General features: G+C 42.1%; 1 protein-coding gene across 5 annotated transcripts in view; it reads right to left on the reverse strand.

The window, feature by feature from the left end:
- LOC142657851 (carboxyl-terminal PDZ ligand of neuronal nitric oxide synthase protein-like) overlaps nucleotides 1–24,543 on the reverse strand; it is a 68,638-nt gene that overhangs the window by 16,028 nt on the left and 28,067 nt on the right. For 2 of the 5 annotated variants that reach the window (XM_075833316.1, XM_075833318.1), the window contains exons 3-9: nucleotides 17,445–17,537; nucleotides 11,693–11,751; nucleotides 10,738–10,846; nucleotides 1,716–1,872; nucleotides 1,265–1,428; nucleotides 795–941; nucleotides 533–698 (exon numbers count right to left, since the gene is read on the reverse strand). In XM_075833316.1, the coding sequence (XP_075689431.1) occupies nucleotides 533–698; nucleotides 795–941; nucleotides 1,265–1,428; nucleotides 1,716–1,872; nucleotides 10,738–10,846; nucleotides 11,693–11,751; nucleotides 17,445–17,537 (895 nt within the window). Of the gene's footprint in view, nucleotides 1–532; nucleotides 699–794; nucleotides 942–1,264; nucleotides 1,429–1,715; nucleotides 1,873–10,737; nucleotides 10,847–11,692; nucleotides 11,752–17,426; nucleotides 17,538–24,543 lie in introns of all 5 variants that reach the window. The other 3 variants (XM_075833314.1, XM_075833317.1, XM_075833315.1) reach the window with 2 other exon arrangements.

Genomic DNA, 24,543 nt, shown 5'->3' on the forward strand with positions numbered 1-24,543 from the left:
TAGAATATGTCGTGAGGTCAGGTGTTCCTGCTCAGCCAATCCCTTTAGTAACTAAAGGCTTAGGCCTCTTGCACACGAACGTGTCTTTGCGGCCCTAATTCACCCACAAATCTGCGGGGGAATTGCGGTCCCATTCATTTCTATGGGCCCATGCACCCGACCGTGGTTTGCCACGGTCCGTGCAATGCCCGGGAGCCTGGACCGCAAAAAGATAGGACATGTCTTATTACGGCCACATTTTGCGGTCCAGGCTCATTGAAATGAACGTACACGGCCATGTGCACGGCCCATGATTTGCAGGCGGCCAGCGGATGACACTCCGCGGCCGTCCGAGCAGTAAATACTACGTTCGTGTGCATGAGCCCTTAAAATGTACTATTAATCTGAACTGAACATAGACAATTTTTGCCTTTGGATTAACCTGAAAAATATAAAACTATTCATAACCACAATCAGTGAATGTATACAAATAACAATCTCTGCCACAGAGAATAAGAACTACCCGCACCTGCCCACCTCCAGAAGAACTTACTGGCATTTTTTCCAGACAACTTGTACTCCAGTTCCTGTACTTGCTTTACCAGCAGAGAGATATGTTGCAGCAAGTCCTTATTCTGCAGGAGCAGCTGGTGGACTCTAGCCTGGGATTCCAGCCTGGCAGCCGCTTCTGCAGACAATTGGTCCTTCAGCAAATGAACCTGTGGAGTGCAGGACATTCTCCAGTGGGTAAAGCGTTACACAGGCAGTGCACATCGCACAGCGGCAGAACTACTCATATCTTTTTCTTCTCTCACCTGGGCTACAGCAACCTGTGTCTGCTGCTGCTGTTGCTGAAGTTGCTGCTGAAGCAACTGGATTTGGTGATGAACAGAAAGTGGACTTCCAGGGGGTAGGTGACTATCTGATGGGAGCAACATCTTGGGAGAGGCCATTACTTTTTCCTAAAGGGGAATACGAGAAAAGGTTAGTACATATAAAACTTACACCAATGTATAATCACAATTTGGATGTAAAAAAAGAGGGAAAAGGTGTTAGTCTATACGACATCTAGGATATAGGCTATAGAGCAAGAATAGACAACGTGAGGATAGCACAGTGACTTCACGGTTAGCCAGGGACGGATGTGAGGGATTACAACCTCATTACAGTTTTGCGCAATGTCTTGGTGCTACATAAACCGAAAATAACGATAATAAAATAGTGTTATCGGCAAAAGTATTAGAGGTATGTAAATAACCCCAATATGACCCATCAGGAATCTTACATGTACCTTCTTTTCATCAGGACAGTCGCCCTCCCTTTTTACAGCATCCAAATCTGTAACCCCACGGCTAAACTTAGGGCGCTGGTCTCCATGCAGAGGACTGTCCAAAGCATCAATATCGGTCTCATCGGCATTGTGATCCACACTGGCGACCACATGTGTTACTGGGGGACACGGAAAAATAAAAGAACAACATAGAACACCCATCATGGCAAACACAGGCATAGGTAGCAGTTTAATGCAAGCAAACAATATATAAACAGAAAAATATTGAATTATCACAGAATAAAAGAAATTGATAATGTAACGAAGGATTGCCACCAGTCAACATTTGCCATGGATAAGTCATAGGTAAATGTTGAGGATTACTATTATCCACTTTGCTAACAAAGATGAGACCTATCATAGTGCACGGATACCATCACCAGTGTACCCAAGATATCGATTTTACCTGGCACACCAGAGTCATCAGTGCTCTTATCACTCTCATCATCCTCTCCTCCATCATCCTCACGTCCATCTCCCCCTTCTTCTGTGTGCTGCAAACTTAGTTTGTGGCAAACCTCAAATGCTTGGCCCACAGTCCGCACGACTCGCATTGCCTGGCTCTAGGAAAAAGATTGTGAGAATTCACTATAACAACATAAATAAGGAATGCAAAGGAGTACGGTCCATACCGGTCATATGTAATGTCCATTGTCTTATATTTATAGATCTTTTTCTATATTAAAAAATGGCTCCATCTTAAGCATCAAACTTCAGGAGGAATCTAAACCTAGTGAGGTCGATTTCCTACAACTTGAAGAAACATTTCAGAATGTACATTAACCAGTAGGATTTCCTCATGTATTTCTCCGAAAACATGAATATGAAATAAGTATTTACTTGGTGCATACTTAGATGGAACCTGTCACCAGGACCTCGGAACAAAGCCTGGTCAAAGTTGACATTGTAGGTGCAAATGCCCCTCAAGTGCCAAAATGCCAATAAGGAGGGCAGATGAGTTGCACCCTGCGCTTTTGAGGACTTGTTTCTAAAGGGTCAGGTGAAACGGTTACTTAATGGATGGTCAGACTCAAAGGAAAATCACTACATATACTTATTAGAAGTTTTTCTTCCAGCCCTTCCAATTACACCCTCAAAACCAATGTTATTAGGACATTTGGAAGATGCTTCAATGTAAAAATTACTGTCCTTGTGACAAGTCCCCTTTAAATATGCAATATACGTCACAACCTATCAATTCATTTTATCTAATAACCATGTGACTGCTACAATTAACACTTTGTTCAAAATATGAAATAGAAAAATCACAACCAGTCTATTCTAGTTAGAAGTAGATAATAACATGGAGTATAATGAAGTTCCATTCAAACTAGTAACAATAGTTTAAATGCAAACCACAAAAAGCTTTGATTCAGATGTGGTATAACAGAATTAAAGGAAATCTCCTGGTTTCAGAAAGATCTAATTTGATGCATCACTGAAAGTGCTGAATTTACATTCACACGCAAGATATGTATGCACTGTGTACACTGAAGTCTATGGAGGTTGTGTGTCCACGAGTCTGCTTTACCTAGATCCTTCCTAGTGTTCCACCTTCAGAAGGACAGTGCCTACTTCTGACCTTTTCCTAAATGTATATTGCTACCCACTATGATTATTTGCTATTTGGTGCAACTCATCTGAATTCAGTCGATTTTGCAGCAATTTGTAACTGTAGAAGAAGTGAATGATAAAATGTAAGGCCACATTCACACAAGTATAGTACAATGAATCTGAATAAGATCTTTTAAAAAACAAACAAACACCCACATGCAGTGGAAAAAAAAACGAAAACAGTGTGCATATTACAGAGCATGCTGCAGATTTTAAAATATCCCTTTAATAGATGGGGTTCGGGTAGATGTGACCTAATGATCTAATATAGTATTCCCATTGTAAACGCTGAACGCATGTGATATGAACACAACCATATGTTAGTAGAGATAGGTCTATATATTTCCATAAAATCCGCTTACAGGGTTTGTCCCACAAATAATGAAAAAAAAGAAAAGAAAATCAGACATAATATAGTGCATGGCTATCTCTTTCTAACACAGCTAGAACAAGCCCTATAATTTACTTGGATCCAGAGACCCCCCCATTCGTTGCTCTGATTTCTCTGCTAGATTTTATTCAGGCTGGCAGCTCAGGGGCGTGTCCTTTCTGCTGCAGCTCCTCCCCTCCGTCAGTTTTTATAGGCAGATTGTTCTGTTTCACTGCCTCTGCCTCCTCTCTAGAAGAAACTTTACAAATGCCCCCCCATTACATGTCTTTTTAGAGGGGGCGAGCCCAGCCCTATATAACTGAAGAAGAGGGAGAGCAAGCAGCTTACACACAGTGAGAGGATGAGCAGGAGAGGGGAGAGCTCTATGCTGTATGTGAGCAGTGCTGTATGCAGGCTCCCTCCTCATCTAAACAGACTGCTGGCTCTCCTGTGTATTTCTTACTATGTGAGTCTCCATTCACACTACAAGCGGTGTTCCTGAATAAAAGCTTCTTCTCTACTGACAAGCAGAGAAGGCATTTTCTATTGACTGGCGGCATTTGGAGAATGGAACGGAGCATGTGCGTCGCCCCTCATTCAGTTCAGTAGGAGGACGTGCACATCGCTATACAGATTAAACACCAGAGGCGCCATTATAACGAAGTAAAAGGGAAAATCTCACAACTGGATCCTTTTTGCAACATAGGTAAATTATAAAAATAATTCATTTTTAACCCCAATTTATATGGAAACAACATTTATTACTGGGGCAAATCCCTTTAAGTGGGTGTCCTACAGTAAGTCTAATCTTCGGATCCAAACATATTGAAGGAGTATGGAAACGGACATTCCTCTGAATATAAAAGTTTCCACCTGTTTAAATAATCAAATACAAGTTTGAAAAGCAGAAAATTCATCTACATCTACAGGAATAAAAGATATATATGAGCACACATACGCACACACAAAGGGATTTAGTTATAACGTGCTGGCAGTAGCTGCGAATATATAACCCCTGCACAGAACAATGCAAAAAAACTAACTAAAGCGAACATTGACATTTATTTTAGCTGCGACCCAGGAGACTTTAGATATTAAATTCTCCATGGAAACAGGCAATAATAAAATAGAGGACCACAATGTTCTCCTTTTAATAACGGAGGATCTCTTGGATACTGAACTGTAAACATCAGGAAATGGCAGCGGAAAAGCCATGAGTGAGCAGTTGGCATCTTTATAAAAAGAAAGAGGTGAGGAGAACAGCTGGAGGCCATTGCTTTGTATTCGAGTAGCCAGGGGAAGCAGAAACTATTGCAGGTCATTAAAAAGCATGAAAAGAGTTGGCAGCTAACGGGCAGCAGTAATAAGAGACCCACAGTCCGAAGATGTCATGTAAACTAAATACAGCTACTGTAGATTTACCTGCGTCTGATATGGTAGTAGAAAGTTTCCTTTCAGTGTCCGCAAAATATAGATGTTCAATGTGTATATATTTGTAATTGCCTTGACACAATAAGAACACCTCTTGCACACGACCAAGTTCGGGCCGTGAAAAACGGTCTGTATCTCGGATGGATTTCCCGGCCCGACCGCGGTACAGAGGAACGGGGCTTCTGCGATTATAGACATGTATGATGCTAGGAGTCTCGGCTTTCTCTCGGAACAGCTGTTCCATGCTGTATAATTTTGTTCAATACGAAAAAGCAGTTCCCTGAGGAGGCAGAGACTCCTAGCATGACAAATGTAAATTATGGCAGGAGTCCCGTTCACCTGTACCGTGGTCGGGCCGGGAAATCCGTCTGACACATGGACAGCTTGTCACGGCCTGAACTCGGTCGTGTGCAAGAGGAGTTATACTTATATTTACGACCTTGTTCAGACCTAAGAGTACGACTACGACATCTAAGAAAACCTGTACGTGGGAACAGTGAGGAATTGCAAAGTTAAGTATATGACATTATTAAAAAACACAAAACCCTACAAGTTATCTTTTTTCCTAATGTAAACAAACTTAAAGAGGCTCTGTCACCAGATTTTGCAACCCCTATCTGCTATTGCAGCAGATCGGCGCTGCAATGTAGATTACAGTAACGTTTTTATTTTTAAAAAACGAGCATTTTTGGCCAAGTTATGACCATTTTTGTATTTATGCAAATGAGGCTTGCAAAAGTCCAAGTGGGCGTGTTTAAAGTAAAAGTCCAAGTGGGCGTGTATCATGTGCGTACATCGGGGCGTGTTTACTACTTTTACTAGCTGGGCGTTCTGACGAGAAGTATCATCCACTTCTGTTCAGAACGCCCAGCTTCTGGCAGTGCAGATCTGTGACGTCACTCACTTCCTGCCCCAGGTCCTGCATCGTGTCGGCCACATCGGCACCAGAGGCTTCAGTTGATTCTGCAGCAGCATCGGCGTTAGCAGGTAAGTCGATGTAGCTACTTGCCTGCAAACGCTGATGCTGCTGCAGAATCAACTGTAGCCTCTGGTGCCGATGTGTCCTCGCTCATCCGACACGATGCAGGACCTGTGAGTGACGACACAGCGTGATCTCTCGAGAACACGATGTGTCTGCACTGCCAGAAGCTGGGCGTTCTGAAGAGACGTGGATGATACTTCTCGTCAGAACGCCCAGCTAGTAAAAGTAAAAACGCCCCGATGTACGCACATAATACACGCCCAGTTGGACTTTTGCAAGCCTCATTTGCATAAATACAAAAATGGTCATAACTTGGCCAAAAATGCTCGTTTTTTAAAAATAAAAATGTTACTGTAATCTACATTGCAGCGCCTATCTGCTGCAATAGCAGATAGGGGTTGCAAAATCTGGTGACAGAGCCTCTTTAAAGGGTTTCTAAACGTTCAAAAAATGCTTGACATGTCATAGTGACATGTAAGAAGTTTTTATTGGTGGGGGTCCGTGCACGGAGACCCCCACCGTTTGCTTAAACAACGTGGCAGAATCGCTCTGGACAGAGCTGTGCGGCTTCATTTCTGATAGTCTTTCCACGGAAAGCTGAGCGAGCCGTGTACGGACTCCTAGACTTTGTATTGAATGGAGTTTAGTTACCCTTTAAAACCCATTACTCCTGTAATAAATGATGCCCCTTTTTTTTTTTGTAAATTCCCCAATATACACGGCCTTATACTATATACAAATTCTTCTTATTGGACAGCAGTAAATGCAACATTATCCCGAACAGGAACACAACCACAAAACCTTGAGCCAAATACATCTAAATCACAGGTTATCATTGACAATGTGACACTAGTCATTGTTATTAAGAAAGTTATGCCTCCTGCTAAGTACAGTATGTCTCAATGGGGGATAAAGTTTGCGGGGACCTTGTGTAGACTACTTGTACCCTGTTATCACAATAAACAAGAACAGCAGGCATGGGGTGCCAAAGGAAGCAATTTTGGAACAGAATAACAGCAATTTATGGCACAAATAACGCCACAGAACCAATGTGCCCTGCTGTCCACAGCAACCAATCAACTTTTAGGCGACACAGGAAAAGTGACATATAAACTATGACTGGTTGGTCTGGACTAATAGGACATACTGTTTTTATACGGAGTCTGATATTTTTTTTAACTTTTTATTGCAGAAAATGTAGCAACAACAGCAGAAAAATCCAGAAAATAATAATTACAGTCATATAAATATAACCTAACTCTTAACCAACCCCCCCCCACCCCACCCCACATCGCAAGGAGACAAAAAGGAAAAAAAAAAAAACACATAGCACTTTCTGATGTTGAGGAAGTTTTTCCATCTAGCCGACAAAACAAGCAAGGTTCCCTCTTAGTGGAATACATTGTTTCATAGAGCAATATCTTGCTCATATAATGTTTCCATTCAACAACAGTAGGAGCATGTTTAGACATCTAACAATCTGCTATTAATTTATGGGCACAATACAAAGCCCGTTGTACAGTTATGTAGATGAAAGAAGGAATCGCAATGTTCTCTATGCATTTTGGGATTTTCAGAGTATTTTCTGGGAACAACTTAACCCAAAAAATTGATTTGAGGTCGTCAATTACTAGGTCCCAGAACCTATACAGCTTGGCACATCGCCACAACATATGGATGAGATCAGCTTCATCCCGTAAACACTTCGGACATTTGTCATCCTTTTTATATTTTATTTTCAATAATAATACAGGAGTATAATATGTACGATGGCATATGAACAGCTGTGTTTGTAAAAACGCTGGACCATGACTTAGGGGTCATTCAGACGAGCGCGATTCTCATCCTTGTGCGGTGCGCTGAAACGCATAGCACACGGACCCATTGATTGGGGCTATTCACACGTGTCCGTTGCGTGAAACTCACTAGTTTTCACGCACCTAGTCGCCCATTGAAGTCAATGGTGGCGTGAAAACCACGGACAGCACACGGACGCACATCTGTGTTTCATGCATCATTTACATTGAAAAAGTGCTTGCAAGTGCGTGAAAAACACGCAAAGCGCACTGACGCATAAACGCATTGCACACTGACAGATTTACGTGCGTTTTTTACACTTGTAAATCTGTCACGCTCACATGAATGTAGCCTTAGTTTTGGGATACTTTGTAATGATTTCTTCCAACCACAATCTGTAAATCACCCAAATCTAGCTTTCATTCGAATTTTGAAGCATTAGACACATCGGTAGCTACAGTAGTAATAAACAAAAGACAAGAGAAGAGGTTCCTGTCCATAAGAGCTTACAATCTTCAAGAATTGCCATTAAAGTAGGGAGTTTCTTTGCAGATAAAAAGGTAAGTAAATTCAACCTTATTGAATGCTTTTGCTCAATGAAACATGAACAAGTCAAAGGGAAGGGGAGCAGCAGTGTTATAGGCATTGTTTAAAGGGAACCAGTCACCAGCATTTCACCAATTGAACTCTCCTCACCCCTCGCTGGCCGCTGCTGTCAAAAGTTCATTGCTAACTCCTTCTCAGACTGTAAATAACGGTCTGCAAACATTTATAGTAATAATCCGGCTGACTCGTTCTTTCCCCTTCTTATGCCGCCCACCGCCGAAAACTGGCCTGCCCTCAATGCCGAAATCTCGTCTGAGATGGACCATACATGATGCGCTGACACCTTTCCCTGCATTGTACGGGCCTTAAATGTAGTTACTGCGAATGCACCACTATGGTGTCCTGCTGTGCGCACGCACCAGAACGTCGATGCGCAAGCGCAGGATTTTGTGTGTACTGTGAGGGAGGCGAAGAGCGGTCAAATAAAAAAAAAGGTGGCGGAGTAATCTCGGAAAGGCTTGAAGATGATCGTGCGCATACGGCGCAGGAACACTAGGTAAAGCCTACTTAGAAGATGTTACATAAAAATTATTTTTCACCCACTTTCACCAGGTATTGCTGGTTTACTAGGTGAAATGCTGGTGACTGGTTCCCTTTAAGAGGCCGACATGATGGGTCACTTGCACAATATTAAATTGCTGTCTACAGAAAATATTAGTCTGAAGGCAAGAATTCTGCACAAAGCTGCAAGTAAAAACACCTGCAGGCTGCAACATTGAAACATTTCTCAACCCTTGATATAGATGCATCACGTTACAATGTTTCTACTCTGGTTTGATTCAGTACAAACAGCTGGTGGTGATATAAAACCCTTTCAAAATAAAAGCAACTAAACTCTGTATTCTCTGTACATTTCCAAATATTTAACCCTCTTCTCCCTAAATTTTATGTACAAAATAAAACATAAAATAAAAATCACTAGTAAAGATAAGCCCTTAAGGGGTTTTCCCATAATCAATATTTATCACTTATCCACAGGATAGGTAATAAATATCTGATCGGTGGGGGCCTGACTACTGGGATCCCTGCTCGATCGTTCCATTCATTATTTATGGGGCTGCTAGACACAGCCCTACAGCACAGAGGGCAACACAGGGACAGCCAGATAAACCTGTTCTCAAGATCAGTGGGGGTCCCAGGGCCAGGCGCCCACCGATCAGATATTTAATCACCTATCCTGTGCATGAGTGATAAAGCTGGATTATGGTAAAACCCATGCCGCTCATTCTGAGTAATTGAACGGGGCTTGTTCAAAATAATATTAGTGAGGAGTTAAATTGGTGAAGTCATTCATTCTGTGGCATAACATGTGGCATTTTGGGCCTAATTTAAGGTAGGAGGGTGGCAAATTATGCACAGGTTGGTTAGTTACAAATGGGGAGTTCCAGGCATTGTCCTGATGAAAAACATACTTGGATTAAAAAGTCGATTGGAGAGGGGAAAACCATAGAGAAGTGCAGAAAATTATAGGCTGCTCAGCTAAAATGATCTCAAATGCCTTGAAGTGGCAACCAAAACCTAATAGACGCAGAAGGAAGCGAGGAACTACTGTGCGAATGGATCGAAGAATAGCCAAAATGGAAAAGGCTCAGCCAATGATCACCTCTAGAAAGATCAAAGAAGATCACAGTCAGTACTGCTACAATCAGAAGACGATTAAGTGAAGCCAAGTCCCCGCAAAGTCCCGTAGTTGAAAAAAAACACATGTCCTGAATTGGTTCAAATATGCCAAGGAACACATTGACTGGCCCAAAAGAGAAATGGCGCGACATTTTGTGGACTGGTGAAAGTAAAATTTTTCTTTTTGGGTCTAGTGGCCGCAAACCGTATGTTAGACGACCCCCGAGCACTGAATTCAAGCCACAGTACACTGTGAAGATAGAACAGCATGGTGGTGCAAAAATCATGATATGGGGATGTTTCTCATAGCATGGTGTTGGGCCTATTTATTGCATACAAGGGATCACGGATCAGTTTGAATATATCAAAATACTTGCGATCATGTTGCCCTATGCCGAAGAAGAAGTTTCAACACGACAATGACCCAAAAAACACCAGTAAGCGAAACATCTTGGTTACATAGAAACAGGTAATGGAGTGGCCAGCCCAATCACCTGAACTCAATCCCAGAGAACTTGTGGGGTAAAAATGCGATTTATGAGGCAAAACCCCAAAATGCAGAACTGTGGAATATAGTCCAATCTTCCTGGACTGGAATACGTGTTCAGAGGTGCCAGAAGGGGGCGACTCCATGCAACACAGATGTCAAGCAAATGTTATTGGTTTGATTTGGAATTGAATGTGTAGTATTTCCAGGGTATTTGCATTTAGTCAAATAAAAGTTATTATAATGATTTTGCGCTTTATTTGCTTTTTTAAACTCACTGCTATTTTTTTTTAACACTACTGTAATAAACATACTATGAAATAGCATAGCAAAATAATAATTTTTTTAAAAAAATATGCCGACATACCCATAGCGGGGATTTTCACAAATTTTCTAATTATTACCTGGTTATATGGTATTATATGTGGCATAATCACACCATAAATTTTACAGTGAAGTGCAGTGTATCCAATTTTGCACCAAGTCATAAAATTAGGGGTTAACCCTTCCTTTAGACTTACCTTTTTCTTAGATTTAAATACATTACAGCGGAAGAGGTTACTGGTCCCATCCCTGGCAATGTAACTAAAGATCTTGAGGTCTTGGGAGTCATGAGAAACATAGAATATTCTGCATCAAAGAAAGAAATTGATAAAGAATCAGAGATGCAACACATTAAAAAAGGTAGGTGTATATAAAAGTGGACGCCATTATTAAAATAATTTTATTCTATTAGACAGATTTCCTTTAGGCTGGATTCTCACTCTGCTTTTTCCACGATTACCAAAAAACTACTATAATCGCAATAATCGTTCAAAACAACTCACCAAAACTGCAGCATATTCCGAATATCCAGCCTTAGGCCTCATTCACACAAACATATTTGTTGTGAGTCTGCTGTCCGTTTGAACAACGGACAGCACACTGACCAATGTAATTGAATGGTGCTCTTCACACATTCGCTATTTTTTACAGAGCACGTGTCCGTTGCGAGTAAATTCAGATTTATAATGACCCGCACTACAGTATGCGAAGACAAATCACGGCCTAAAGTGGTTATCCCTCCACTTCCCCAAATAATAAAAAAAAGGTCAGCTTGGTGTAAAATGAATAAACCTGGTCCTGGATAGAAGATGACTATGTATAATTGTTCTTTGAGCGTCAATAAACCAGTATGCTATGAGAAACACGTGTATTCATATAAATAAGAACTTCCTTTATCATCGTATCAGAGGAGAATTCCCCGTTGCATTTTACAGAACATCGTAATTCCTCTGTTGGATTACCTAGGATCTGTTTTTTGTACTGTTGAACTGTTGCTTTGTAGTTGATGGATGAACCTAATGCGGTCATGGTACAAGTCACATAAATTACTGTCTTTGGCTAAATCCATCTGGCATTAATTACTATTGCTCGTTTTTTTTTTTTCCAGAGCCAAAACAGCATTAATTTCTTGTATGTGTTGCAGGCACCAACCTGTAGATAGGATCTTGCATGATCAACATCTTGCTTTGATCCCAGTCCCACTCCTTCTTCTGTAACAAGACATGGTCAGTCAGTTAGTAATGTTAAGAGAGAACACACGGCCATAGAGTTTAACCTATAACTACTTAGGCTAAGTTCACACTACCATAAAGTATACGTTTACCTCTCTTCCGTTAGAGAAAGAGAGGATCGAAAGAACGTTAGGAATTACTATTGATTTCAATAGTAATTATTTTGTTTCAGTTGCTTTCGGTTTGCTAGGTTTCCATTTTTTTGAACGGATGCAAAAGTGCAGTCTGCAGGAACTTTTGTTTCTGTTAAAAAAAAAAAACGGAAACCTAGCGAACGGAGACAAACAAAGCAACTGAAACAAAAGAATTACCATTGAAATAAATGGTAATTTGAACGGAAACGTTGCTTTCCGTTTAATATTTCGATCCTCTCTTCCTCTGATGGAAGTATATTAACGGTAGTGTGAAAGAAGCCTTATTACAATACCCATAAAGAAAACCGTGTATATATAAATTCCAAACAAGCAATAAAAAGAAGGGCTCAGCGCCTATGGCTATGCTTTTCTAATTCAAGGGATTGTTGCTTAAAGAGGCTCTATCACCAGATTTTCAAACCCCTATCTCTTATTGCAGCAGATCGGCGCTGCAATGTAGATAACAGGAACGATTTTTTTTTCCAAAAACGAGCATTTTTGGCCATGTTATGAGCATTTTTATATTTATGCAAATGAGCCTTTCTTATGTACAACTGGGCGTGTTTAAAGTTATGTCCAAGGGGGCGTGTATTGTGTGTGTACATCTGGGCGTGTTTACTTGTTTTACTAGCTGGGCGTTGTGAATAGAAGTGTATGATGCTGACGAATCAGCATCATCCACTTCTCTTCATTACCACCCAGCTTCTGGCAGTGCACAGACACACAGCGTGTGAAAAAAACCAAAACTTTCCTGTTATCTACATTGCAGCGCCGATCTGCTGCAATAGGAGATAGGGGTTTGAAAATCTGGTGACAGAGCCTCTTTAAATAACAAGTTCCCGATACCAAAATATTACTGCAGTCATTACCCATTATTGCAGCGAGAATGTTCTGATAATATGCAGGGAATTTCTAATCATTGCCCCACAAACGTGCTAATCTGTTGTTTGCATCAGCCTGTAGTCTGCGTACTCCAGACTACAGGCACGCAGGCTTTCATAAACAGCCTTATGTTGTTACTGGAATGCTTCCACTTCTAAAGTGAGGGGTGAAAGGTCGACAGCACATCAGTGCAGGGTCACCAAAGGTAGACATACATTATACACCACCAAAATTACTTTTTAAAAGAGACTCTAGGCCCCATGCACACGACCGTAAAAACTCCCGTAATTACGGGCCGTAATTATGGGCCCATAGACTTCTATTGGCCACGGGTACCTCCCCGTATGCTTACGGGAAGGTGCCCGTGCCGTTGAAAAAGATAGAACATGTCCTATTTCAGGCCGCAATTACGGCACGGGCAGCCCATAGAAGTCTATGGGGCTCCCGTAATTACGGGTGACTACGTGTGTGTACCTGTAATCACGGGAGCGTTGCTAGGCGACGTCCGTAAATAGTCACTGTCCAGGGTGCTGAAAGTGTTAAACGATCGGCAGTAACTGTTTCAGCACCCTGGACAGTGACTTCCGATCACAATATAAAGCTGTAAAAAAAAAAAAAAAGGACGTTCATACTTACCCAGAACTCCCTGCTTCTTCCTCCAGTGCGGCCTCCTGGGATGACGTTACAGCCCATGTGACCGCTGCAGCCAATCACTGGCCAATCACTGGCTGCAGCGGTCACATGGACTGCAGCGTCATCCAGGGAGGTCGGACTGGATGTCAAGAGAGGGACGCGTCACCAAGACAACGGCCGGGTAAGTATGAATTTCTTTTACTTTTATTACGGAAAGGGCTGTCCCTTCTCTCTATCCTGCACTGATAGAGAGAAGGGGCTGCCGATTACTGCAGTGTAATTTTGCAGCCAAAAACGTGCCCGTAAACACGGGCGGAATACGGGTGACACCGGACCCGTATTTACGGGCACAGATCCGTAAATACTGGTGCAATACGGGTCGAATACGTGTGATCAAGGACCCGCATTTACGCCAGTATTTACGGGTGGACAAAAATACGGTCGTGTGCATGGGGCCTTAGGCTAAGTTCACACTTGCGTTGTATAATCAGTTACTCTGATCAGTATTTCGATCAGAATAAGGATAGAAACAGATCAGTTGAAAATCCCATTGAAATCAAAATAATGGATGCAAATGGGATTACAATCCATTTGTATCCGTTTTGTATGGACACCAATGATAAAAATAAGGGCCTGTTCACATCAGCGTTGCCCTTCCGTTGAGGGGTTCCGTCGGATTAAAAGCTCAACGGAAAGGCAAACTAAAACATTAGCTTCCATTTCCCTCACCATTGATCTCAATGGTGACGGAAACGTTGCTAATGGTTTCCGTTTTTCACCGTTGTGACAGGGTTCCGTTCTTGGCGGAATCAATAGTGCAGCCGACTGCACTATTGATTCCGTTAAAAAAGTTTGTTTGCCTTTCAGTTGAGGGGTTAACCTGACGGAAACCTCAGACGGAAACCCTCAAATGAAGGGCAACGCAGATGTGAACACAGCCTAACCCATCCAATAGACATCCGTTTTTTTTGAACGGAATAAAAGTCCTGCACTCTGCAATCTCCATCAAAAATTTTTAACTGATCAGTTTTTATCCTTATTCTGATCTAAAAAAAAAGGTCAGAGTAACGGATTAAACACCACAAGCGTGAACTTAGCCTTAGGGCTTATTCACACGAACGTAAAATACGTCCGTGCTACACGCGTGGAAATCACGCGCGTCGCACGGACCTATGTTACTGAATGGTTCCCGTTCAGAGAATTTCACGCAGCGTATGTTCGCTGCGTGAAACTCATGACATGTCCTATATTTGGCCGTGTTTCGCGCTGCACGCACCCATTGAAGTCAATGGGTGCGTGCAAATCGCGCTCGGTACATGGAAGCACTTCCGTTGGACACGCGTGATTCGCGCAACAGCAGTCAAATAAATGAATGAAAACAGAAAAGCACCACGTGCTTTTCTGTTTACAAACATAAAAACAGTGTCATAATGATGGCGGCTGCGAGAAAATCACTCAGCCACGCATCATATGCTGGTGACACATGGAGCTTTTGCAGACCTTTTGCGCGCGCAAAACGCAGCATTTTTTGCGCGCGCAAAACGCACACGCTCGTGTGAATCCGGCCTTAGAGTGTTTTATTCTGTTATGCTGCATCAAATTTGGCTAGATAATGGAGAAGGAGACACTAGTCAAGGGATAATAGAGGGGTTTTTCTTTTAGGCCATGTTCAGACAGGATTTGTTGCGGATTTCCACAACAAAGTGCAGTACAATGCAAGTGAATCAGTTTTTCAAATTTGCCACGGAATTCTGCTGCAGATTTTGCCCCTTACAATGCAAATCCACATGTAACACAAATACAGATTTGAGGCAAAAGCCACCCGTAGGCCCCATGCACACGGTCATGCCTGTAATCACAATCCGCGATCACAGGCACGGCCAGCCACAGACAGCCACCCGCATTTTCGGCTTGTGCTCCCATACTTTCTACGCCCCAGACACCTTCCCGTAAATATAGGTGTCCGTGGTCAATAGAAATTAATAGGTAATGAATGGGTAATTGCGGACCGTAATTACAGATGAATTCTACGGTTGTGTGCATGGGGCCTTAAAGCGTACCTAACTTTTCAGAATAAACTGCCACGTGTGTACATGGGGAACAACACTATTTTTGGCCATTGTATGACTAATTTACAGTAGTTGTGAAGCTAGTGGGCGGAGCCTAACTGCCATCTGCTATTCTGTGTGCGGTTACTACCACTAGGTGTCTTTGTTCATGTAATCTACTGTCCATCTCCTGTGGGACAAGCAAAATACGTCCCTACAGAGTAGAATTGACTTCTGCAGAAAGTGGGGTGTGTCTCTTCACTACCTGCCAATAGAAGTCTATGGAGAGGGGAGGGGGAGCGAGAAAGGGAGACAGACACGCTGCCTATACAAGTCTATGGAGAAGGGAGGCGAGAGCAGTAGGAGGGGGCAGAGAGAGAAAGACACGGACGCTGCTACAGCTTCCTGCTAAGATTTATGTCACCCCAGTGCTGGATTTTCAGCTACACTGCTCATTACTGTATAATATCCTCCATTCTGCTGATGCTTCTATTTATGCAGGGCCGGCCATTTGGGTGTGCGACCTGTGCCATGGCACATCACTCTAGCAGGTGGAAGGGGTCGCTGCACTGGCTCTCCCCCTGCTTGTATTTCTGAAGCGCCTAGGCCCGGCAACTCTGCAGCTGCCTATCCGCCCGGGTGCTCCTTCAGCGATGTATGGAGACACATGACGTGTAACTTGACAACTCAACGTGTGTGTCACAGTGCAGCACCGTGGCCAGAACAGAGAAGGACCTGGATGAGTGGCGAGTAAAATTAACCACCACTCTGTTCCCTGCAAGGGAGCCGTTACTTATACATTATTTTAACATTACACAGTGGGGGTCATAAGGGGGCAAAAGGGGGCTGTATACTGTGTGGGAATAACTAGACTGTGCGATAGTGGGGGCATAAAACAGCCAGGCATTATATTGTGTGTGGGGTGGCATAAGTGGGCATTATTTATACTGGGGGTCACAAGAGGCCATTATACTGTGGGGAGGGTACTAAAGGGGGTCATGATACTGTGTAGGGCGGCACTAACGGGTGTCAGGATACTGTAAATGAAAATTTTGCACAGGGTGCCATCTATGCTAAGGCCAGCCCTGTATTATATATGATAGCGATAGGACAGCAGGATTCTCCTCTTCTATGTGTGCTGTGTAAATAAGATATGATAGCAGTTAGGCTCCATCCACTAGCTCAGAGACAACTGAGAATTACAAAAATAGAGCTCGCAGAGGAGAAAACTGCTTACAAAAAAAATAATAATACAAGTCCAGAAAGTGTTATTCCTCAATGGCAGCTTATTCTGAATGAAAAGTCACCTGAAATGTTAGGTACACTTTTAGGCTATGTTCATACAGAGTATTTTGCAGGAGGAATATCTGCCTCAAAATTCAGTTTGGAAGTTTGAGGCAGATTGTCCTCTCCCTTCACGCCGATTTTCGCCCGCGGCCATTGAGCGCCGCGGGCATAAAACACAGCGAAATACGCTCTCTCTGCCTCCCATTGAAGTCAATGGGAGGTCAGAGGCGAAAATGCCCGAAGATAGGGCATGTCGCTTCTTTTTCCCGCGAGGCAGTTTTACTGCTCGCGGGAAAAAGACGCCGACGCCTCCCATTGAAATCAATGGGAGGCATTTTCGGCCCGTTTTTGCCGAGTTTTGCGACGCGGTTTCCGCGTCAAAAAAACTCGTCAAAATACTCCGTGTGAACACAGCCTAAGGGTGGCTTTTGCCTCAAATCTGTGTTACATGTGGATTTGCATTGCAAAGGGTAAAATCTGCAGCAGAAATCTGTGGCAAATTTGAAAAACTGATTCATTAAGGACGCGTTGTGTGATATTATTTTGATACATAAGCTTATTAGTAAAAAAAAAAAATTATAATTGTTAGCCAGCTGTAAACATACTATGAACACTTAAATAAGTGTAATATCTTTAATTATTTTCAAAAAGAAGATGGAAATGAACATACAGAAAATACGTTAGTCACCTTCTTTTTCTTCTTTAGGACCACTTTCACTCCATCTACAGACACCAATAGGTTAACTTTCTTCTTTTTGATGTTCTTTGCTTTGAATTCATACTGCAGAAAAAAAAAAAAAAAAAGATACAGTATTTCAATATCGGAGAATAGAGATAAGAGATGCAACAAAGTCACTCAGAAAGAGGTCACTATAATCTAATAGTGGGAACCAAACAAGATTTGGGCATTTCATTCATTTAGCTGGGGGAGGCTAGAGAAATACAATGCAAATCTAGCCGGAAAGAATAAGGTCCTGCAAAAATAAATAATTCATGGCAAGTAAAAAAAGCCAAATTGTGCTTGACATTCACAAAAAAATTTAAATAAAGAAGGATCCCGATTTTAAAAACGGTTGTATCACAAGATCCTATATGTATTCAATAGGTCTATAAAAAAAAAAAAAAAAAAAAAAAAAAAGAAGACGAAAGAAGGATTCGTAAAAACTCCAGCCAAGCGCTTGGTATCCATATTTTTTTAATGTGGCCTAAAGCCCTCAATGATGTGTCTGCCATCATCCAACCACTATTAAGAACAGTACAGCATCTATAGGGTAACCATAAAGTATGCCTAAGGGCTATATAATAACGCTCAAAAGGCAGAAATATACATGGTCAGGTCCTGAAGGTCACCACCATAATGATTTGGCCACAAGTAAACTGCTGCGCATGCACACGACCGTAAAAACACCCGTTATTGCGGGTCGTAATTACGACCCGCAATAACGGGCGCATAGACTTCTGTTAGCCACGGGTACCTTCCCGTTTTCTCACGGGAAGGTGCCCGTGCCTTTAAAAAAATAGAACATGTTCTATTTTTTCATTTTACGGGCCGTGCTACTATACTTTATAATGGGAGCACGGTTCGCAAAAGCGGCCGGCTGCCCGTGGCCGGCCGTGCTCGTAATTACGAGTCGTAATTTACGAGCACGGTCGTGTGCATGAAAAGTGCTACACATACATCCAATCCAACTCACTATATACAGGCTCTTAAACCCGAAGGCAAAATTAACACGATTCGTATTACGTGGGGATTTGCTGCGCATATATCTTTGTGCGGCAAATCCGCAGCGTAATACACTACCAGCAAAGTAAATGATATATGATATTTCAAGTAATCTCATCTACATGTTGCAGATTTTTTCCGCATGTAAACTTGACCTGCGGTGCATATTTTAAAACCTGCAGCATGTCATTTATCTTGCATTTACGCTTGCAACTTGTATCTGTATAGTTTAAGAAAAAAAAACAAAAAAAAAAAAAACACAACAAAATCTACAGCATAAAACCGCACCAATTTCCGCATCAATGTAAAAAGCTGAACTAAAAATGCACTAGGAGGTGCGGATATTATCTGTGGAATTACCGGCTTATTTGCGGTTTTGATGCAGATTTCCTGCACCAAATTCCGCAGCGTGTGCATGCAGCCTAAAGTTGTCAAAAGTGAAAAAGAATGTCCCTTTATCAAAAACCCGGTTATACAAATCTGAAATAGCGGAGAAAGGTTCTATGTTCAGGACCCTCATGTATAAACAAGAGCGGAGAGCAGCTACATAAGGCCTCTCTTATTCCGGAGGACCCAGAACATTTACATGAACAGCGCATCTATTTCAGTGAGAACTGTGTAATGTTTAATTTCCCCTTTGATGGTGCTGCAGGAAAATTGAACCTTTGCCGTCTGATTCCCCCACAGATTACAGCCGATTGCTTGGGGTCCTATCAGCCTATTGTTGGGGGATCCTATATGAAAATTGAAGTTTGTGTCTTGAAACAAAAGCATTTCAAAAGTAGTGGCTATATTCTCTTAAATGAGTTGGTGGAATGGGTGGAGATTGCTTGAATCTTCATCAAAGGTCCAAAAACCGAAAAAGCAGAGCTGCAGTGTAAATCATGTGGGAGGGGGTGATGACACAGCACAATAACCTGACTCTGTAAGACAGATGAATTTCAGACTACCTTAGGCTCCTATATAGCGGTGTCCTAATAGATCAAAGCTAAAATGTAGTCAAGCATCTAAAAACCCAAGACATTGTACAGCAGGTAGATATTAACCAGGTTAACGGCTTACAATACTGTTAATAAGGGAGAGACCAACACAAGTTAGGAAAACCTAAATGTGAACGTAGCCCATGTTCGGCAAATGAGCCAGAAATGCTCCCGAAGCATACGCCAGGCGCATTCATAGGCTCCAATTGTCCTTTTAACATACGTTTGCGTCGTATGCATTGGCATTCCTTTTTTTCTTCTCAACCTCTATTAAAAAGATTAGCCAACTATGTTTTTGCCATGTCTGCCCCGTTTCTTTGCCAAATAAAACTTGCATTTAGGGGTTTTCATCTGCCCCTGAAATGGTGTCACTTCCGTTATGACGGTGGGCAGTCAATGAGTCGTGCACGCGCTGTTCCACAGTCCTCCTGTAGTGTGCGACGAGAGAAGGCGCTAACATCTTAGCTCTGGTGCTCAGATCACGGTACTGCAATGTAACTGCGCAAGCGGCTTAGTGCACCGCTAAAACGGACAGAACCATTGGCAACAGGTCTTATAAACAACGGAGTCACAGGGAAAATAGTAAGTGGATATATACAAAGACAGGAGTAAATGGAAAATACATCTATATTGAAAAACGTTACTCATTAACTCTTGATGCACTTTTACCATATTATGATACAACTCCTTTTATACCTCCTAAGTGGAGTTTTAAAAGCCGTAATATGGCCACATTTTAGCAACTGTATTACGTATTTAACACACAGGCTCCTGCAAGTCTACTGACCCAAACTCAGATCACTAAAGTATATACAATCAAATGAATTTGAAGTATTATAATGCAATGAGGAAAGGAAAAAGGAAGGAAATCAAACTTTGCAAAAATTATTCTGACCTTCCACTGAAGGAAGTAGGATATTTGCCTCCTATGACTCATTATTCAGAATCACATTATCTCCCTCAGGTTACAGACTGGGAACACGTCCAATGTAAAATGCTCCATGCGGAGAAAAGTAGATATTTATAAACACATGATAATCTCATTTATTAAAAAGTCAAGCCTAGTAAACAACCTATAGAAGTTAAACCTTTGGGGCTTAGTTCACATCTGCGTCAGGACTCCGTTCATGGGTTCTGTCTGAGCTTTCCGTCAGGAACGGAACCGTGGCTGAAACAAACAGAAACCATAGGTTTCTATTTGCATCACCATTCATTTCAATGGTGACGGATCCGATGCAAATGTTTTCCATTTGTTAAAGTTGTTTAAGGGTACCGTCGTTTTGACGGAACACTGTAGTAGACTGCTGTATTCATTCCGTCAAAACACCGATGACAAACAGAAACAATTTGCACCTGATCCGTCACCATTGAAATCAACTTATGGTTTCTGTTTTTTTCAGTCAGGATTCCGTTCATTGGTTCCCCTGACCGAAAGCTCAGACGGAACCCATGAACGTAGCCCTGACGCAGATGTAAACGAAGCCTTAGGCCCTGTTCACATCAGCGTTGGCTTTCCGTTCCGGGGTTCCGTCAGAAAAACAGAAACCTGCCAGAATGGTGACGAATGGAAACCATTAGCAATGTTTCCGTCACCACTGATATCCATGGTGATGGAAACGGAAGCTGTGGTTTCAGTTTGACTTTCCGTTGTGGGGCTCACCCGACGGAAACCTCAGACGGAACCCCGGAATGGAAAGCCAACGCTGATGTGAACAGGCCCTTAGTCTGAATTATGTTAGTATATTGGATACTTGTCACAAGAGTTTAGTCCGCCAGACATTAATGGGGTTAGTTCACCTCAGACATTGGTAACATATTGCAATCATAGTCAACAGCCTTCCATGCGGTCGCCTAGAGAAAGACGTAAGGCACCGACAGCAGACCAAGCTTCATAGCGACATTTCCACCTCATTCTAGCGATCGCTGGAGTCCTAGCGATATGCCACCTCTGTCTGGGGCGAGCCAACCCCTCTAAGGCATTATGGTTGGTCACTATAGAAACCTGTTTACACTTGTCAATTTTGGATCCATTGCGAAATCTATTTTCATACATGTTCTAACACCACACATTGGTTCAGCCACGTTGGTGCAGCCAGTGCGCATGGACTCCCACCGGGTCACAAACTGAAGAAGCCATGGTGTTCACAATGAGACATACAAACCTTGTTAGAGATTTATGTCAGATCTCTCCATTCTGTGGTACGACACTCTTAAGCCTCATGCACACGACCGTAGTGTCACCCGTATGCCGTGCACATTCATTTCAATGAGCATGGACCACAAAATGCGGCTGTAAGAAGACTTGTCCTATCTTTTTGCAGTCCAGGCTCCCGGGCAATGCACGGACCGTGAAAACCACGGTCGTGTGCATGGGCCCATGGAAATGAATGGGACCGCAATTCACCCGCAGATTTGCAGGTGAATTTCGGCTGCAAAAACACGTTCGTGTGCATGAGGCCTAAATTTCAATATAATATCCCAACTTTTGTACCAGAGATTTTCATTAATGGAAATCTCAAACTAGCTCTAAAGGGGTTTCAGGTGCTTTACAGAGCAATGTGGCTTCTGATTCGTTAATTAGAAGGGTCCCAACTCCACTAAACATCATCCGAACAAGTCTCTGTTGGTTTCCCCATAAATCATCTAAGGACCAGCTATATGAAATTGCTGTAATTATTATGGCGATAGGTGGGGAATACTGCAATCATAAAATTCTGTCGGTATAAACCGGCATTTAGGCAGAGGATAGTCGCGGAAGAACGCGCAGAATCTGTCTAACTGCCAGACAACAAACATGGCCTCTTATCTCCCACACTCCGTAAAAGCAAAGAACCTTCATTTAGGCTCAATCTCTTGCATGTCAGATAATAAAAATGTGTTGTGAAGAAATCCTTGTGAGTGAATACAGATCAGAATTTTCTCACGCGTGATGTAACGGCTTGCATGGAGTAATTACCGATAATAATATGGTTGGTTGAAGCAGCTGGAGCCATACAGTATTGTAACTGTAATAGGATGTCTGGCTATCAGGGGACGATAGAAAATGAAATGCCATTTTATTGTGGCAGCTGGAAAGCTATTTTCGTCTCAGGATATTATACGGTATCTGAAAAAGTGAAGAGACAGAGAGAGGGAGATAGATGTTCACACGTCAGATGTGGTATTCATTACTATGAAGAGAAATAGACTCCGGCACACTTGGAAGCTTAGTCTGGTTTTACACGGAGCAATTTCGGGCCTCATTTATTTAAATTGTCTAATAGAAAAACTGACCTTACTACCTAGAACAACCTATCACAATGCGGCTTTCATTTTTCCACAGCGGTTTAAGAAATTGAACCTGCACTGTGATTGGTTGCTATGGTCAACAAGACAAATGTTTGTGTTAAGCTGGATTTGTCACGCTGCGGTTTTGGTGCGTTTTATTGCTGTGATAACTGCGAGGTCATCACAGCAAAAAAAGTGCACCAAATCCGAAGCATATAATTCCAGGCTAAGGATGTATTCACATTGTGCTGTTTTGCCGTGTTTTTTGCCATGCGGCCATAAAACGTACTTCAAAATCCCACACTTTTCTGCGCCAACTACAAAACTGAAGCAAATCACGATAACATAACTTATTGAAGTGCGGGTTTCGTTCGTGCGGCAAGACTGCCCCGTGCGAATACACCCTTAGACAGTTTTGATAAAGGAGGTCTATTAGCTCCAATCCGACCATTTGGTAATTAATTTTCCAGACAGTAATCTGAACTCTGAATTAAAATACAGGCATATATTCCTATAATTGGAACAGCAAAAAAAGAACTGTTCCCAGCCCAGCATAATATCGCTCTGCTATTCCACTTAATGTGATTTTCCTTCCATTGGCCATTTATACACTTGTTTGAATCTTTATAATGGGATTGTGGAAATTTTATGTAGGCGAGATAAAGATTAAATCTAATGGATTCGATCATGATGTCTATTTACATAAAGCAATTATCATTATGACCTGTCACTTTCATATGTTGCATAATCACAAAAACTGCTACATAAAAATCCAACATTTGAAAGGTTTAGCACTTTACAAGTAGAATAGACAGCAGACAAACCTTGTAAAGGGGGTTGTCTTATACCGTCTCTATTAAAGGGGTTATGTGAGGACCAAAAATTATTGTGAGTACACTCGCCAATATACATTCCGGTCCCCCGTTGCGCTGATTCTGCAATTTTCATAGCGTTGCCAGGGGACCGAAAGTCTAGTTGCACAGTCTTTGATGATGATACGACTCTTCGTCATGTGACCGGCCCCGCTGTACTCTATGTACAAGCAGTATTACAGCAAGTACATAGAGTACAGCGGGGTTGGTCACGTGACGAAGAGTCGTATCGTCATCAAAGAAGGCTGTGCAACTAGACTTCTGGTCCCCCGATGGCGCTATAAGGATGTATGAAAGTTGCTGAATCAGCGAAAGGGGGTCCGGAATGTATATAAGCGAGTGTACTCACATACTGCAGGGACTACACTGCTAATAATTTTTGGTCCCCACATAACCCCTTTAATTCCTCATGGTTTTCAAGATCTCTGCTTGTTGTTATTCAGTAGGAACATATATGGTTTACTTTCAGTGTATAAAATTCTGTCCATGGTCATGTGATGGACACACAGGTGCTGATGCAGATACTGTAACGAGCCACGCATCTGTGTGTCCATCACATGACCATGGATTGAATTAACCGGAAGTTAACAATGAATGTTCCTCCTGAATAACAGCAGAGATCTTGAAAATGGTGAGGAAAACCGAGTATATTGGAAAATTGTATATCTTTTAATTATACAAAAATAACATTAATTCGCTGAAACTAAACAACCCCTTTAATATAGAGCTGGGGGTTGACAAGCCGTCTTATGTAAAAATGGCGTAATTATATCAAGCCAACAATATATGCTAATCACATTACAAACTCAGCTCTGCTATGTTTTTATAGAGTGACGATTTGATAGATCAGGGTGAATAGAGAAAAGACGTATGGCAGTGTGAGGAACAAATAAGCTCAATATGATGTGCTGCATGTGTGCCAGACTATTGAGAACAAAGCATCAA

This window comes from Rhinoderma darwinii, chromosome 7 (genome assembly GCF_050947455.1).
Source record: "Rhinoderma darwinii isolate aRhiDar2 chromosome 7, aRhiDar2.hap1, whole genome shotgun sequence".
NCBI classification, from domain to species: domain Eukaryota; kingdom Metazoa; phylum Chordata; class Amphibia; order Anura; family Rhinodermatidae; genus Rhinoderma; species Rhinoderma darwinii.